The 11,006-nt window shown below is 36.9% G+C and overlaps 2 protein-coding genes across 2 annotated transcripts; both read left to right on the top strand.

Annotated features, from left to right (window-relative positions):
- The first annotated feature begins 3,005 nt into the window (after positions 1–3,005).
- On the top strand, positions 3,006–4,709 carry LOC115241960. The gene is made up of 3 exons (XM_029817954.1): positions 3,006–3,664; positions 4,140–4,331; positions 4,455–4,709. Exons 2-3 carry the CDS (start codon positions 4,194–4,196, stop codon positions 4,707–4,709), a joined length of 393 nt encoding a protein of 130 aa, XP_029673814.1. The 5' UTR covers positions 3,006–3,664; positions 4,140–4,193.
- A 24-nt stretch (positions 4,710–4,733) lies between these two features.
- On the top strand, positions 4,734–7,078 carry LOC115243384 (class E basic helix-loop-helix protein 23-like). Its single transcript, XM_029820334.1, has 4 exons — positions 4,734–5,322; positions 5,446–5,681; positions 5,891–6,114; positions 6,408–7,078. Exons 1-4 carry the CDS (start codon positions 5,185–5,187, stop codon positions 6,629–6,631), a joined length of 822 nt encoding a protein of 273 aa, XP_029676194.1. The 5' UTR covers positions 4,734–5,184; the 3' UTR covers positions 6,632–7,078.
- The last annotated feature ends 3,928 nt before the right edge of the window (positions 7,079–11,006 follow it).

The following is an 11,006-nucleotide window of genomic DNA, read 5'->3' as shown; positions in this document are numbered from 1 at the left end:
TGTGTTAATCGAATCGCTAGATTAATTATTTAACGTATTTCTCCTTCTTCCCTTCTCTCTCTTGCTCGATAAACGACCATTTATCGGGAGTTAATTTTGACGGTGGGATTGAAACCGCGATGAGATTGAAAGCATTTCGAGTTTAGTCACAAGCTGAGATATTCTACTAAAAATCTTAAAAATGTAGTTTTATATGATGTTGACAATAATTAATTACCAAATTTGTGCCATGTGAATGAAAACTTTGGTAATCAATTATTCATTGCTATGCAATTGTAAAAAAAGATACAGATGATATTAATATTTATAAATATTTATAAATGTTTCGACATTTATCTCCTAATTTTTTATGTAATTGTAATTTTTTTTAGATATACATAAAGTAATATATATTTTGTCCAGATATTATGATTCTTATCATAATATCAAGTAGCTAAACTTGGAGGACTAAATGTTGCCTCGACTGGCTCCCGTTACGAATCAAAGTTATACAAATCGAGGTAAACATTAATAAATAAACAAAATGAAAAGCATCTTAAATACAACACTACAAATGATAAAATGAGATTTTCAAGACAAATTCATAGAGGGGAAGCGCGAGATAACGGAAGGCGAGGAAGAAAGGGGGGGGGGAGGAACGCGAGAGGGTTGGTTTGTGATGGTCGACGGTAATGCGCACATGGAGAGGCCACGTAAGGAGAAGAAGGAGCGGAGAAAGGTTCCGTGAGAAGCGCGGAGGGATGATGTGACGGGACGGGACGGGCGGGCGGACGAGCAGTGGAGGGAAGGAAGAGAGAGAGAGAGAGAGAGGGGGGGTGCGTTTGGTCCGGGAGCTCGCCGGGGGATGCTGTATTGATCGCGAGGACGGGCTAAAGTAAGCCGAGGCTGGTTGGCACGGAGGGTTGCCAAGGCAACCCTCGTCGTCCCTCATCCCTCAGGACTCCGGACCGCCCGTCGGTCCGAAAACCACCCCCGAACGCCGACCACCACCCCCTCACTCTCTCTCTCTCTCTCTGTCTTTCTCTCGCTCTCCTTCTCTCGTCATCGGATTCGCGATCTATACGTGCCGAACGGTACGTACTCGGTAGATACGATTGCACGCGCGTGTATGCGTAAGCGTATGCGAGAGAGATCCTTTTTCCCTTCCCGGTTTTCCTTCAGCTTTCCTTCCCCGACCGCTCCTCGCGACACGCGTTCTTCCGCTCGGAAATAATCCGGACGAAACCTGTTTCCTGATAACGTTATCAAAGATGGCTGCGTTTAATTCTCTCTCGGTAATTTCTTTCGTTCTGCTTGAAATTTATGTTGCAAATGTGTGAGATATCAAGAAACAATGTACAATATAAAAGAAAACAATCAGGATAAGTTCTGGAAACGATAATAACCGTTTAACTTTTCTAGAATAATTTTTCCGAGTTGCTTAAAGCTTATGAAATAAAATATATAAAATTTAAATAAATACATCACACGATATTAGCAAAGCGAATCAATCGAGAAAATAATTCTATTTCATAATAATGTGTGGTCAAAGATGATTATACGTATTTTATCTCTTTAAAACCTTTAATATATTTTTGAACCGTTTAAATAAAATTAATAAACAATATATGTTTGTTATAAGAAAAAAGTTTAAGCATAGACTAATCGTTTTTTAAATTATCGCTAAAAAAGATTTTGGAAACCATAAGTATTTTTTTTTTTTTTGGTGGGGGGGAGGAACTATAAAGATTTCGTGGATGTAACCTTCTGTGATCAATGAATCAATAAATAGTATTATTCTTTCCTAATTAATAGATTCGGATGCTGAAGCGATCAATTTCGCGCTGTACTTCGAAGCAGATGCGTTTGCAATTATTTTCGAGCAATCTCGGGATATATTCCTCGGCGCGAAGGAAGCGATAAATCTTGCACTATAGATGCTATTCGACCCAGAAAGATCTCGGGCGTATCTCGTGAGCGAACAAAGCACATTGACGCGTAATAATTTAACCCTTTCTCTCTCCGCCGTATTATTACGCGGTAACGAGAATCTAGATATTATTCGATATACGTAAACACACTTGTGTGTTGTTATTTAAATTTTTGCGTTTAGAGAGAAAAAGGATTTTAATATTTACTCCTTTCTTTCTCATCCAATATTTATTATTAAATTAAATGAAATTTTACTAACCACGGTCGTTCGTTCGCGTTCGTGTTAGGTGAGACGCGGGAAGGGGGGAGGTATAATTTACACGCAAAAAAGGTGGAAAAGAATGATCGTCGCCAAATTGTCTCGGAATCCCCGCGATGCTCATGGTATTTTTCCACGCGCTAATACGTGTCCGTTAATCACGTTCAATGACAACGTATGTACGGACTGTAAACACGGTATGTAGTAAATCGGACGAAGCAGAGTACTGTGAAAAAAAGGGAACGTGAAACTTATCAAAATTGCGACATCGACGAATTGATGTTAATTTTTTTACGAAAATCAAAAATTAAGAACCTCTTGATTAATGTAATAATAAATATGTAATATTTGAAAATAAAATAGAGAAAAAATAAAGGAACAAAAATATAATGTGCATCGTATGTATAACAGAATAAATATTTTAATACTGGTATAATAAGTGTTGTTGCAATTACCCCAATTACATTAATAAATACCAATCATATTAATAGGTTTGTAATAACATATTTTTTAATTACATTATTTAGAATATTATAGTATAACTAAGTATACGATATAATTTAATTATTAATATATATAATAATAATTGTTCCGTAAACACAATACATATTTTCTTGTTGAAAAATGTTTGACAATTTCGGAAATTGATTGTTTATCTTGTTTTGTTTATCTTAATTATTATTTTTTTGATCATATCTTTTTTTTTTCAATAGTTCTTTAATTTTTACCTTTTAAATAGTTTCCCCTACCATCAAAGAATTTTTATGCAAGTATAATTTTTATTACAAATTAAAACTAAATGCGCAGCATCTCTTCGCGTACAATATCTATCCGGCAACTAGCGACTTCTCTTGCTTCTCTTAGACACGAGTTTCCTTTTCCGATGGTAACAAGATATGCAAAGAGGATCTTTAGCTTGACCCGCCAGGGTACGCCAGCCGATGGTCCAGCGCAGCATCCCTCGGCCGTAACAGGCGCACCCTTGTACACGGCGACCGAACTAATTTAGGGGTTGCGCTGTCTCCTGCGCAGGACCTGCCAAACAACGAAGGAGACGCGTGTGCGCCCCCGATGTGCTTCGTTCGGACGTGATAATTTTGTCTAAATTTACCGATCGTCATCAAAGGACAAGAGAGATCTTTAAAGATCTTCAAAGATCGAACATCTCGGGGAACAAAGGCTCTGCGGATGGAAAAAGATCTCCAAACGGTTCGCGAGATTTTTCTCCGTATCGGTCATCGAGACTCGATTCATGCTGAATTAAAATGGCTGTGATTGGCTCTGAGTGATTTCGGTAACGGGATAAAAGGCTCCGGCAACCCCCACGATTCCTCGAAACCCGGTTGTCCCTGACTGTTGTCGGAAAAGTGCAAATAAAGCACGGACGGAGGGATGATTTGGCGCTGGGCGCTGATGCGCGAAAAGCGTTGCTGATCGCCGCTATTCTGCACCCCGCGGGGAAACGCGCGGGGGCTGGGAAAAAAATCGTCGTCGGTAAGTGTTCCACTTACTATTGATTGCGTTAGACTGGCCGATGACGCCCCGCGAATGGCGGTGGGGCTCGCTAATAAATGCGAAAATGAGAAAATAAAAGTTTATTCGACGATCGAGAACGTGAATATAAAATTCGGGAGAAATTTTCAAAAATCAAATTTAACGAGCGAAGCAAGGATTCACTTTGCAAAATAATACATGCAAATTTTAGAAAAAATTGCATTCATGAAATAGATTCGTGCGAGATTGAGAATTTATTTGCGGAAATGAAAATATGCGAGAAATTTGGAGATGGAAAAACTGCAATAATAAAATTAATTCCAGCGAAAAAGAGAAATTATTCGCGAGAAACGTGAAAATAAATAATTGCATCAAATAAAACAAGTAAAAAAAAAGAAATAAAAAAGTTTTGTTGATGAAATAAATTCGCAATCAAGGACTTTATTTTTGACAAAACTGGAATTTGCAAATATAGGAATTGAGTAAAGAGAAGAGGAAGAATTCGTCGGTTAAATCGAGAGAGTAAAGGATGAGATCTTACGACGGCGAGAGCAGCTCAACAGAGGACGACGATCGTAGGGAAGGCCTGCCGGAAGCTCATCTACAGCAAGGATCCTGGCAACGCACAGCGTCACATCCTACCTGGGCTTGGGAGCATCGTAACGTCGTAAGTAATAATAGTAGGACATATAAGAAATATATATTTAATTAAAAATATTTTTTAAATATATTCTCCCTATTTTTAAAATTATATAATACAAAAATGATACGAAAAAATGTCTGTTCCCAGCATCCACTGCCGCCACAATCGGCAGCGGCCCTCGAATCCGTATACTCGACCCCAGGGGCTTCACATCCGGGCGTCTCGGGCCCACCGGCAGCGTACTCATCGGAACATACCCAGAGTGCACCAGGACGAAGGACTCCGCTGGGTGCCGTGGGTCTCGGTGGTTTTTATTTTCAACAACAACCCCAACCGCACGCTTCGTCGAGCGCGTTGTCCGATGAGAATCGACCGGACGAGAGGTTTTTATTTTCGATTTAATCATGTTTTGGGCTCGCTAATAAATGCGAAAATGAGAAAATAAAAGTTTATTCGACGATCGAGAACGTGAATATAAAATTCGGGAGAAATTTTCAAAAATCAAATTTAACGAGCGAAGCAAGGATTCACTTTGCAAAATAATACATGCAAATTTTAGAAAAAATTGCATTCATGAAATAGATTCGTGCGAGATTGAGAATTTATTTGCGGAAATGAAAATATGCGAGAAATTTGGAGATGGAAAAACTGCAATAATAAAATTAATTCCAGCGAAAAAGAGAAATTATTCGCGAGAAACGTGAAAATAAATAATTGCATCAAATAAAACAAGTAAAAAAAAAGAAATAAAAAAGTTTTGTTGATGAAATAAATTCGCAATCAAGGACTTTATTTTTGACAAAACTGGAATTTGCAAATATAGGAATTGAGTAAAGAGAAGAGGAAGAATTCGTCGGTTAAATCGAGAGAGTAAAGGATGAGATCTTACGACGGCGAGAGCAGCTCAACAGAGGACGACGATCGCAGGGAAGGCCTGCCGGAAGCTCATCTACAGCAAGGATCCTGGCAACGCACAGCGTCACATCCTACCTGGGCTTGGGAGCATCGTAACGTCGTAAGTAATAATAGTAGGACATATAAGAAATATATATTTAATTAAAAATATTTTTTAAATATATTCTCCCTATTTTTAAAATTATATAATACAAAAATGATACGAAAAAATGTCTGTTCCCAGCATCCACTGCCGCCACAATCGGCAGCGGCCCTCGAATCCGTATACTCGACCCCAGGGGCTTCACATCCGGGCGTCTCGGGCCCACCGGCAGCGTACTCATCGGAACATACCCAGAGTGCACCAGGACGAAGGACTCCGCTGGGTGCCGTGGGTCTCGGTGGTTTTTATTTTCAACAACAACCCCAACCGCACGCTTCGTCGAGCGCGTTGTCCGATGAGAATCGACCGGACGAGAGGTTTTTATTTTCGATTTAATCATGTTTTAAAATTTTAAATTAAATGGAAAAATGAATTCACCTGAGAATTTGCAAGAATAAAATAATTAAAAATAGGAAAATTCAACTGGGATTGCGCATATAAATACGTAATAAAATAATTGGATGAAATATATTTTTGTAAGGAATATATAATTAATAATGCTGACGCATGTGATTTTTTTTCTCAGACCAACAGCTTCGCGATTGAACTGTCCATCGAAATCGAAGACGACTCGTCAAGGAAAGAGCGTAAGGCTGAATATTAATGCGCGAGAACGTAGAAGGATGCATGATTTGAACGACGCCCTAGACGAACTTCGTTCTGTCATCCCTTACGCGCATAGTCCTTCGGTGAGGAAGCTATCGAAAATAGCTACTCTTCTCCTGGCGAAAAATTATATCCTTATGCAAGGTAATGAGGATGTGTAGCGAGATATACTCGTCTAAATTTTAATTTTAAAATTAAAGTATTTTTTTAAAAATTATTTTAATATAATTATATTAAAAAATAATATAATTATATTTATTATATTATAATATCATAATTATATATTTTTAAATAGTTTAAAAATTTTTTAAACAATCTCTCACGCATAAGAAAATTAAATTATATATTTCGAGTGTATGAAGTATCTAAACTGTATCATTTTATAACGCTTATCGCAAGGTTTTAATTAATTAATGACAAATTAATTGATGCCGCAGGGAACGCGTTGGAGGAGCTCCGGAGAGTGATAGCCGTTCTGCAATCGCCGCATGCACACACCACCGCCCTACCGCCCACTCCAGTCTCCTACGATCTCCTGCAGGGATTCCCCGGCAAACTATTCCAGGGGGTGCAGGAGATGCAAGGGCTTCCTACGAACGATCCACCAATCGTGACCGGTCCTCCGACTGACGGTACGGTCGCCAGCGGAGAATCGAATTAAAAAATCAATTTTCTTCCTACTTTTTTTGCGATAGCTCCAAGAATCTCTCTCGTGAAAAAACGTAAATCGTGGGAGAATACGAGCCATAGAATTAAACTGGTAAAATGCGATAGAATAGCGAGAGGAAAGGATTGAAAGTATTTGCAAATGTTTTTGCAGGCCTAAGTCTAAGATTGATAATATAAGATGTGTAGGAGAGTCTCTTAAGCTAAAGAAGTTTTGAAAATGAAAATGCCTTTGGCTATATGAAAGTATTAATTATTAGAGTACTATTGAAATGCAAATTAAGTTCTCCAGAAGGAGAAAAAAGAGTTAATCTTTTTTAAATATTAACACATAAATAATTTATATTTATCTAAAAATCAAAACGCGAAAGAGTGAAAATTACATCATTTTATTTTTTCCATAAAGATAACAAGATAAAGTAAAGCAAATAAAAGAGAAATTGAAAAATAAATTCAAAATAATCAAAAGTTAATTAAAGAAACATTGAAAGATACAAATTAATTATTAAAAATAAAAAAAAAAGAACACTTTCTTTTTCCATAAAAACAATTAAAATATACGATAATTTCGAGTGACATTTCGATTAGGAAAATTAATTCAGTTTCATTTTCAAGTCCAAGTGAAGTGCGAAATTACTGCGAAAGTATTGCGAAAGTATTAGCGATTATAAGCAGTTGACACTGTCACGATCCTAAAGTCAATGATGATGCAGCAATAAGACGACGGCGCGTTTTCGTCTCTCTGACAATCTCGCAGAGAGAGATAGAGAGAGATAGTATTTCGATCATAGAGAACCGATTACATAATCGCTTTAGCATTAAAAGATTCGAATGAGCAAAGCCCGTTTTAAGATTTGCATAGATAAAAATATACATATGATCGAGAGAAATTCATGATGATTTAATCATCGCTGAGAATCCTCGATGTTCGAAGGAGAGGGTCAGAAGGACGAAAACGTCGCCAGGACTTGGAACGCAAAGAGTTCCTGAGTCTCGTCCAGAAACACGATAGTCAATATTAGTATGTGATACGTGTCGAGGAGTTCTAGTCTATATACAACATAAAGATATATTGAATATTCATATACACATATACAGTATATATATACATATACATAATTTAATAATCTAAACGAGGCATCGCGACTTACGACTTATTTATATACTTAAGAATCTACTATACAATGTGCAAGTAAGAATTTATCTATTTCGAGAAGCGAACGGGCAAGCGAGTGTGATGGAAGGAGAGAAAGAGAAGAAGCGTGTGAGATTGGAAAAAAAAAAGAAAGAAAGCTGTTTAGTGTGGTATTTGTGAGAAATATTCGTGCGATCCATTTTTTTCGCAACGAGGTCATTTCTCTTGGGGCAAAAATAAGGATGAAATAGCGTATTTTAACGAAGGCAGAATGATATACTTGTTGTAGAGTGTAGATAATAATTGTTTAGTGCTCTCAAATAAAATATATTTAAGAGAATCTCAATATATATCCAATTAGCGTCAAATTATCAAGATTTTCATGTTTTATAATTAATTTTATTTTATTTGAATTAATCATTTCTTTGTTTTATTGTAATTTTAATTTAATTTTATATTAATTTTATTTTAATAAATCATTTCTTTATTTTATTGTAATTTTAATTTAATTTTATATTATGTTCTACTTTATTTTTTATTTTATTTTCAATTAGACGTCTATTTTTCATTATGACAATATATTATTTTTTAATGGCTTTTGTTATCATTAATCATTTTTTTAAAGACGCTACTTTGATCGTCTTTAAATTGCTTTTCGAACAAGATCCACGCATAATTTGCGGAATTAAGGACAGCGCTAACTCGCGATGTTCTTTATTGGGGATAATACATGTTATTTCATCTTCGTAGCTTCGATTAAAGATAACTTTTTCGATCGACTTATTTCTAAACAAAATACCAGCTCATCTCCGACTTCAAAAGTTGCCGCCTTTAAAGTGGCGCTGCTTGTAGCCACAAACTTCTCTTCAAGGTCTACCCGATCATCCATCTGTATTATAATTGTTTCAAAAATACCACCCGAAATCCCTTAAATGGACTCGATCGATGTCGGTGCTAGGGTGTTTCAGAAAAGGGTAGCCGAAAGTTTATCAGACCCTCTTCGCAAGTGATAACCGATAACTTTAGAAAGTAGCGTGAAGGTGGGGACCAAACCAGTAATCGTCTTGTGGCGCCATCAAGCCATGCTGGTCTACCATCATACTGGCCTCTCATTCGGTCGCCTCCAGTGCTGGCAAGAAGACCTAATCGCCACGATCGGAGGCAGATTGCGTGCCGTTTGTGTGTGCGTGCCCCTATCAAGATGGCTTTGTCCATTGCGACGCCGTTGTGATATCATTCCACGACGACGAGGGGGAATCTGATTAGTCGGATTACTCCGAAGTGCCGAAGAGAATCGTCAGCACGACGATAATCACCATCACGACGACGACGAGAAGAAGGAAAGTGGCAACCGACAACGTTCTCAGCGACGCGGAGATGTGACGCTTGTTGTCGGCGAACCGGTGAGTGCAAGTGAGTCCCTTAACTTTTCTGACCAGCGTCTGACCTGGTCGACCTTTTTCGAAAAATAAAATAGGTGAGCCCCTTCAAAACCGGAATCTCACGATGGCGTAGCTGCTGATGACGAGAGAACAAGAGGGAGAGAGAGAGAGAAAGAGAGAGAGTGAGAGGGATAGAGAGGAACAGTTCTTTGATGAGGTGGGAGAAAAAAAGAGAAAGAGAAAGAATGAGTGAGAAGGAGAAAGAGAGAGAGAAAGGTGTTGTTTAAGATACAATATTAATCGTCTAGATGCTACTACTTGCGAAACAAAGTGGTTAAAGAGGTTTCTGATCGCTGTGCCACTTTGCCATGATCAGGACTCTGCAGGTGCATATGTTGAACTGCGTGGATAGAGACACTCGGTTGGTAACAGTTTCTCGATTCTTTTGTGAGATAGGGAGTTTGTAGGAAAAAAATAATGTGTTTTATACTTTATCAAGGGATCGAACCGTTTGCGATAGCTGTTGTTAAATTACATTAGGTGTTGTCTTGTTTCTTCATGATTGCATATGAAACATTCTGTCATAACTAATCTTGGAGGAAAGGCCGTTTCATTAATAATTTTGACGTAGGAAAAGTATTTTGTAGTAGAAGAAAAGAGATTTCTTTATCAGCTATTAAGATAACGAAATATTTTGGAGTAGAGGACAAACCTTTAGGTATATCGATTGGAGTAGAAAAATATATTGGAGCAGAGGGAAGAAAGTTTCTCTCCCTATTAGTAATATTGGAGTGGAAAAGCATGTTGAAGCAGGAAAGACTTTTTTACTAAGGTACAGAAAAAGTATTATTAGTATTATTAATGATTTTGGACCAGGAGAAATATTTATCTAACGCCAGCTTCTCGCGCGTCTCGAATTCATTATAAGTCTGAGACTTAAAGTTTGTAATGTCGAGCTTAGCTCGGTGTATAAAATGAAGATATTCGCGAAAGTGTCTTATACATATACACGTATATACGTAGCAATCGAGATAAACAGACATGCAGTGAAGTTTATATCTGGATAAGTACGTCAACGAAATTCCCGATAGTACTTCTACATCCGTGTTTGCAATATTTTAAGCGTGGCATAAGATGGCAGACTTAAATTATACTTAAAGATTAGATCTGCCTGATTTTGACAAGAATAGATCGTGAAAATTTATGCCATTTAAGTGGAGAAATCTGGTCGATTTATTTACCAGAGTTCAAAAATATAATTTCTATACTATTATTAATTAATAATAATAATAATTTAATACTATTAATAATAATTAATAATAATTATTAATAGTATTAAAATAATTTCTGTTACTTAACTCTTAATCGCACAATTTCGGGCAGATTTATTTTGATTACGTATCACGTAAGCTGTGCGAGTAAAGCGGAAAGACATGGATGATGTATTTAAACTCGTATTTACTCAACAACATCGAACGCAATAGGACAAATTTCTTGCCGAGTAACTGAATCGGGATACGAAGTAAAACAGCGCAAACTATACTATTACGCGCAATTAGAAAGTAAACTATAAGCTGTCAGGAAAAAATGAAAAGACGGGAAGAGAATAGTGATAGGAGTGATGTTACGTTGTTTTCCTCTTTTTATTAATATTATAACGCATTATAATATATATATGATTAATTTCTTTATCTCTCCCATTAGAATTTTTATTGTGAAACAACTAAATTATTTATATCAACGTTACTACTGTATGTGAATAATAACTTCAAAAGCGATATTTATCGTAGCAAATGAGAAAGCTAATAGTCTTACCTCTCCGATTAGATAAAAAAAAAACATAATTGCTATTG

Source organism: Formica exsecta, unplaced genomic scaffold, assembly GCF_003651465.1.
Source record: "Formica exsecta isolate Colony F162 unplaced genomic scaffold, ASM365146v1 scaffold120, whole genome shotgun sequence".
Taxonomy (NCBI): Eukaryota; Metazoa; Arthropoda; class Insecta; order Hymenoptera; family Formicidae; genus Formica; species Formica exsecta.
This window is presented reverse-complemented; position numbering and strand designations above follow the sequence as displayed.

Excerpts from the sequence above, each read along its gene's own strand:
- LOC115243384 (XM_029820334.1), top strand. The coding sequence starts at position 5,185 with ATGAGATCTTACGACGGCGAGAGCAGCTCAACAGAGGACGACGATCGC. Across the intron at positions 5,682-5,890 it reads GAGAATCGACCGGACGAGAG|ACCAACAGCTTCGCGATTGA; the intron begins GTTTTTATTTTC and ends TTTTTTTCTCAG. Across the intron at positions 6,115-6,407 it reads AAATTATATCCTTATGCAAG|GGAACGCGTTGGAGGAGCTC; the intron begins GTAATGAGGATG and ends TTGATGCCGCAG.
- LOC115241960 (XM_029817954.1), top strand. The coding sequence starts at position 4,194 with ATGAGATCTTACGACGGCGAGAGCAGCTCAACAGAGGACGACGATCGT. Across the intron at positions 4,332-4,454 it reads CTTGGGAGCATCGTAACGTC|CATCCACTGCCGCCACAATC; the intron begins GTAAGTAATAAT and ends GTCTGTTCCCAG.